Raw genomic sequence first — 7,261 nt, forward strand, 5'->3', positions numbered from 1 at the left:
GGTTATGTGTGGAGAGGGTGGTCCCCTGGCCAGGTCTGAATCCTGGGCCAGAGGCATCAGGCCTGGGCCAGGGGCAGAGCCAGCAATCGGAGGTGTCTGGGGGTCCCTGCCCAGGCCTGATGCCTGGGCCAGAGGCATCAGGCCTGAGCTGGGGGGCAGAACCAGTGATGGGGGAAATGTGGGTCCCCTGCCCAGGCAGGGTGATGGGGGTCAACATCTGAGGGCTCCCAGTATGTGAGAGGGGGCAGGCTGGGCTGAGGGACACTCCCCCCACACACACACCAAGTGCATGAATTTCGTGCACCGGGCCCCTAGTTAACATATAAAAGACAAAAAATACAAATATGCATCAGGAAGATATCGTCCACCACTGGCCATATTGCCATGTGATAAATAATGAAATCAGCACCTAGTAAAACAGTTCAAATTCAGAGTGCATATAGTGCAATTACAGAAAGAGGAAACAAGGCCTTAATAAGAATAGCAAGACAATTCAGCTCATACCAGCAAGATAATTTTAAAGACTCTAGTTCTATAAAATTTGCTTATATCAGATTTTTTACTTTATTTTTTTACTGACTAAGCAGCTTTTTTCAAAATAGTATAAAAGCATATAAACCAACATTCATTGTACTTTTCTAATATTACCTGTGGATTAATGTTTCCAAGGTATAAATTAGTAGTGCTTGGATCTCCCACATCATGTGACCCAGGTGCATAATCATCAAGAACTAAGCAAAGAGCCAAAAAAATAAAATAATAATTATAACCTGAAAAATACAAAGTCTAGACAATTTCTATTAATTAAAAGAGCAAAAAACTGTATTACCACCAGATGATCTATTTCTTCTTGAAGGCGCATCCACTTTAAAAAAAAGAAAACAATTCTTAGTTTTCAGAATAATTAATCACAAACATAAACATTAAAATAAATGTCACTTACTGGAACGCCGCTGACCATCAGAATCTGACTGAGGAGGCTCAAATCGACTTAACCTGCCTTTTGTTTTATGTCTCTCATCACGCTCTTCTTGAATTCTGTTGAAAATATTTACAATCACTAATAATGAGCCAACATTTGTTTGTTCATTTAATAAAAACAGAACTTATACAGATATTACCTTCAGATAAGATTAGAGTCCCTCAGCTATAACAGAGTTATGAGAAAATTTCTGATATATCATATAATCAATGAACTACAAAGCCCACTTTGAAGGTGAGGAAGAAATTCAACATTAAAACCAAGAATTTGTCTTTTCTTGGCTAAGTTTGACCATTCCTTATCCCCACACTTCAGTAACTTTTGTTTCCACTGCAAACAGGACTCCGGCCATTAATTAATTTAATTGCATCCACATAATGCAAGCAACCCAAATGCTGGATGACATGGTAATACATTTCAAACATACTCCACATACCACTATAATATCTAAAAAAACCTCATGGTTAACCAGTTAGTAGTAGTTAAGTAATATGCTCCATTCTTCATACCTGCCATCTGTAGGTATCAGTTCAGTATACCTCTGATAGCCATTCTCAACACTAGTAAACTTACTGTTTCAATTCTTCTTTGAAGAGTTCCAAATTGCTTTTTTTCTTTTCTTTCTCCCCTTTCTTCAGTGGCTATGAAGGATATGATAAGTTATACTTCAAACAAAAGAAGGTTAAATAAAACCAATGGCTCAATAATCATTTTAAATAATTTTTATTTTAGTGCCAATTATGTTTTAATTGTTTAAATTAGAATGAATGCTTCTCTTATCAGTTTCCCTTTCTGTTCTCTCAAACTAAGTATTTAACAATTTTAAAAACAAACAGGTTGGTAATTGTGGGGGGAGGAGGATAAAAGGGAGTGGGAAGAGGGTATAGCTGTGATAAATAGTGATAAAAAAATTAAATTAAACTTAAAAAATAAGTAAAGATAACTACACAAAATGACAATTATCAGTCTTAAAGTAAAGGAGCCACTAACATTAACCCCCAAAAGCCTGCAATAATCAAGCCTGACTATTGTTGGAAGAAGTAGGGCAAAAAAAATTTAGTAAGTTCTTTTATTTTTAATTCACTGATTGGGAGGAGGAGGAAGAGGTTTGTTGTTCCACTTATTTATGCATTCACATTCATTGGTTGATTTTTTAATGTGTCCTGACTGGGGGGAAAGGGTGCTGGGGATGGGGGACTAGAACCCACAACCTTGGGGTATTAAGATGAGGCTCTAACCAACTGAGCTACGGGGGTGGGGCAAAAGTAACTGAACTTCCATGAACAAAACTACCAAATATATGCACTCTTCAAAACAATTACCTTGGGAGGATATGAATTACTAAAAACAATCATTAATATCTTTAGGCCTTCTTTTAAAAAATTAGTTTTAACAGATGACATGATATTATATATAGAAAGCCCTAAGACTCCACCAAAAAACTACTAGATTTAATAAATGAATTTGGCAATGTAGCAGGATACAAAATCAACACCCAAAAATTGATGGCTTTTTTATACACTAATAATGAATTCTCAGAAAGAGAAATTTAAGAAACAATCCCATTTACCATTGCAACAAAAAAATTAAGATACTTAGAAATAAACTAAAACAAGGAGGCAAAAGACCTGTACTCAGAAAACTATAGTTGAAAAAAGAGATAGAAGAAGATATAAACAAGTGTAATAATACACTGTGTTCATGGATTGGTAAAACTAACATCATTAAAATGTCTATACTACCCAAGGCAATCTACAGATTCAATGCAATCCCTATTAAAATACCAATGGCATATTTCACAGACCGAGAACAAATACTCCAAAAATTTATATGGAATCAAAAAAGAGCCCGAATAGCTGCAGCAATTTTGAGAAAGAAAAAAAAGTTGGAGAATCACAATACCAGATTTCAAGTTATATTATAAACCCACCGTAATCAAAGCAGCCTGGTACTGACACAAGTACAGATATATAAACCAATGGAATAGAACAGAGAGCCCCGAAATTGACCCAAGCCACTACACTTAATATTTGACAAAAGAAGCAAGAGCATACAATGAAGTCAAGAGTCTCTTCAATAAATGGTATTGGGAAAATTGGACAGATACATGCAAAAAATGAAACTAGACCACCAACTTACACCATACACAAAAATAAACTCAAATGGATAAAAGATTTCAATGTAAGTCAGGAAATCATAAAAATCCTAGAAGAAATCATAGGCCGCAAAATCTCAGAGATCTCTTACAACAATATGTTTACAGGTACATCTCTTAAGCTAAAGGAAACTAAGGAGAAAATAAACAAATGGGACTACATCAAATTTAAAAGCTTCTGCAAAGCAAAAGAAACAATCAACAAAACGAAAAGAGAGCCCATTGTAAGGAAGAACATATTTGGCAATGATTCATCTCATAAAGGGTTAATATCCAAAATATATAAGGAACTCATACAACTTAATGGAAGACAAAAAATCCAATTAAAAAAATGGACAAACACCTAAATAGACACTTCTCCAAAAAGGACATATAGATGGCCAGGAGACACATGAAAAAATGCTTAAAGTCACTAATCATCCCAGAGATGCAAATCACGACAATGAGGTATCACCTCACACCTGTCAGAATAGCTACCATCAACAAATCAACAAATGACAAGTGCTGGTGAGGATATAGAGAAAAGGGAACCCTAGTACACTGCTGGTGGAAATGCAGACTGGTGCAACCATTATGGAAAACAGTATGGAGTTTCCTCAGAAAATTAAATATGGAACTGCCATTTGACCCAGTGATCCTACTTATAGGAATATATCCTAAGAAACCCAAAGCACCAATCAGAAAGAATGTATGCATCCCTATATTCATAGCAGCACAATTTACAATAGCTAAGATCTGGCAAGAGCCCAAGTGCCCATCAGTAGATGAGTGGATAAAAAAGCTGTAGTACATTTATACCATGGAATGCTATGCAGCTGTAAAAAAATAATATCTTACCCTTTGAGATAGCAGGGAGGGACCTAGAAAGTATCATGCTAAGTGAAATAAGTCAGTCAGAGAAAGACAAGTATCACATGATCACACTCATATGTGGAATCTAAGTAACAAAATAAACTGCTGAACAAAGTGGGTCTAGAGACATAGAATCATGGAACAGAGTGTGGAATCTTGGAGGGAAGGTGGGGGAGGGTGGGTGGTTGGATGGTAATCTACTAAAGACCTTGTATTTTTATATGCATAGCCCATGGACACAGACAATAGGGTGCTGAAGGCCTGGAGCTGGTGGGCTCGAGGTAATCAATGGGTGGAAAAGGGGACATATGTAATACTTTCAACAATAAAGAATTACTTAAAAAAATATGTATGTGTGTGTGTGTGTGTGTATATTTTTAAGCTGTATATAATAGTCCTAAAAAAAATTTATTTTCACAAGTGCTTTTAGAATAACCTTTTATAAGAGCCAAAATAATTCAAAGGAGGATAGTCTTTTTAACAAATGGTACTAGAACAACTGAATATGCACATGCAAAAAAGTATGAAGTTGGAATTCTGCACAGGATACAGGGGTGAACAAAAGTAGGTGTATAGTTGTAATACAATAATCCTATCTAATAAAGATGGAATATGCAAATTAACCATCAATCTGTGACAAAGATGGCGGTGCCCATAGCCAATAAGGAGGGAATATGCAAACTGACGCGACAGAGATGGAGGTGGCTGAGCCGGGATGCTTGTGTCATTGCCATGGCGACGACGCAGGCGTTCCACCCAACCCTGGACACCTCCTATGAGGAGAGGTGTGGGGGGTGGAGGGAGCTACAGGAGGGTGGCAGGGCCGGTGTGAAGGCCCGGGTGCCAGTAGCCAGGAGAATGAAGGCCTATTCTTGCACGAATCTTCATGTATCAGGCCTCTAGTTAATAAATAATAATACAAGAATAAGCTTGTTTCACGTACACACAACTCTAAACCTACTTTTGCCCACCACTGTATAAAAAATTTCACTCAATAGTTCACATACCTAAATATAGGAGCTAAAACTATAAAATTTTTAGAAAAATACACAGGAGTGAATCTTTATGACCGTAGGCAACAAGTTTTTAGACAAGAAACCAAAAACACAAATGACAAAAGAAAAAAACTGATAGACTGAACTTCAAATAAACTTTTATGCCTCAAAGGACAGTACCAAGAATGTGCAAAAATAACCCACAGAATGGGAGAAAACATTTGTAAATCATATAGCTGATACAAAACTTGCTCCAAAAGGTGTAGAATATTCTAACAACCGAACAACATGTGCAATTCTAATTTATTCTCTCTCATCTAGGAAGGAAGATTAAGGTCCAAAACTCAACATCTAGTCCCAAAAGAATTAAAAAGAAACCAAAGTCCTGCTTACAGTGGAAGTACTAAAAGTACCATTGACAGTGTCATCTCAACATAAGCGATCACTTATTTAAGAAGGACTTACGGGTTTTTTGGTTTCTATCACAAGAAGAGATGGTGGTCTTTCATTGGATGACTGATTTGGAGGGTTTTTTTGATCTGCAAATCTTGAAGATGGCTTATAGATTTTGCCTCTTTTTTCATCTGTTTCATGTTCTTCTGAAATTTAAAACACTAACTTTCAATATTAATTTCATATTATTTGAATTGTTTACATGCTATTTGTATTTAAAAATAAAAATAAAATGCTTTTAGTATTGATACATAATAGTCTTAAAAATACTAATTTAATAAATTTATAGTAAAACTGAAATATATTAATGTTTTTGCAGAGTGTTCTGCTGTCTTAAAATTTGGAAGGTAGTAAATATTTTTAAAATTTATCTGGCTCCAATTCTCATTAACCCACATTTGGCCACTTATTTTGATAATTGATATCACCACTAGAGGGTGCTGATAAAAAGGAAACATTAAATTCAAAAGCAACCAAACTTCTGTCATAATTATCTTGGTCAGTCAACCAAGGCTTTTGGGTTTATACAAGGGCTATAATATTCATGCTTACCTTTAGCTGCATTAACAACACCTCCGCGCACAAATGTCTTCACTTTATTACCATCACTTCCTTCAAAAGCAGCAAGAAATTCCTCATAAATCTCAGCAGCAGCCTTTTCATCCTCCTAAATACATATGAATACCTTAATATTGCCTAATACAAAAATTATTATTGTACGTAGGCTTAAACTCAATAGGAATAATGTAAACAAAACCTCTCCCTTTGCTGGGGAAAGTAGGTTAAGTAGTCTTAATAGGTAATCTAAGACATAGATATTACATATTAATTAACAATGAAACTAAGTAAGAGGCTTTGCTCTTCTACTGGTACAGTGGAACCTGTTCTCAAACATAATTCATTCCAAAAGATTAAGAAGTGATTTGTTAGGAAATCGAATCATTCTTTCCCATTAGCAATAATGTAAATTGAATTAATCAGTTCCAGACCCTCAAATTATTCCATTTTAACCTTTCTCATACACGGTATATGTCTAATATACTGTGTACTACAAATAAATAATTCCTTTCTTAAATTTATCAAACTACCCCCTATTAGCCTTAAACAAAATTTTCATATATGGCTGCTACCTGCTTTTCATTTATCCAATCAACAGTTTTTCTACCTATTCAATAGCCTGTGATAGTTGTTTTGTGAGCACTTTCACACCCTTAGCACTCTAGATGGTGTCATCATGTTTTAAAATTGTGCTAATCATCTACTGATTTGGCCAGCAACAAAAGCATTCTTCCCTTTGTTGCCTGAGGGAAGCTTTTTGTTATGCTGAGGTATCAGCAAGAAAGGGTTTGTCAGGTGGAAAACTGAAGTTTTGGTCCACATCTTTTCTGTGAACAACTAGGTTGAGAACTGAATTCTTCTAGATGGGACACATTCAAAAAACGAGGTTTGACTATAATTGGTAGAACCACAAAGGACCCACTAAGTAAATTTGTTTAGAGACAATTCTAGAGTCAAATTATATGACAATTAACTTCAGAAAATATATTATTCTATTAATGTTTATATTGTTTCCAAGGCACACTGATTTAATTCAGTGAATACAAATACAAAGATTTCCTTTCCAAACCACTGAAGACATAAATATTAGAAATTGAAGCAGCATTATATCCAGACAGTTGGTATTAAAAAAAAAAAAAAAAAACTCAGAACCTTGACAATTTCCATTATAATAACTACTAGAGGCCCAGTGCACAAAAATTTGTGCACTCGAGGGTGGGGGGCTTCCTCAGTCCAGCCTGTGCCCTCTCCCAGTCTGGGACCCAC

At 35.7% G+C, this 7,261-nt stretch overlaps 1 protein-coding gene across 6 annotated transcripts in view; it reads right to left on the minus strand.

Moving 5' to 3' along the window:
• U2SURP (U2 snRNP-associated SURP domain containing) overlaps positions 1-7,261 on the minus strand; it is a 79,765-nt gene that overhangs the window by 37,500 nt on the left and 35,004 nt on the right. For 4 of the 6 annotated variants that reach the window (XM_015558103.1, XM_006752801.2, XM_015557935.1 and 1 more), the window contains exons 5-10: positions 5,990-6,104; positions 5,450-5,583; positions 1,556-1,623; positions 944-1,038; positions 830-865; positions 649-731 (exon numbers count right to left, since the gene is read on the minus strand). In XM_015558103.1, coding sequence (XP_015413589.1) covers positions 649-731; positions 830-865; positions 944-1,038; positions 1,556-1,623; positions 5,450-5,583; positions 5,990-6,104 — 531 coding nt within the window. The remainder of the gene's footprint in view (positions 1-648; positions 732-829; positions 866-943; positions 1,039-1,555; positions 1,624-5,449; positions 5,584-5,989; positions 6,105-7,261) is intronic. The other 2 variants (XM_006752802.2, XM_015557964.1) reach the window with 1 other exon arrangement.

This window comes from Myotis davidii, unplaced genomic scaffold (genome assembly GCF_000327345.1).
Source record: "Myotis davidii unplaced genomic scaffold, ASM32734v1 scaffold1051, whole genome shotgun sequence".
Lineage (NCBI taxonomy): Eukaryota > Metazoa > Chordata > Mammalia > Chiroptera > Vespertilionidae > Myotis > Myotis davidii.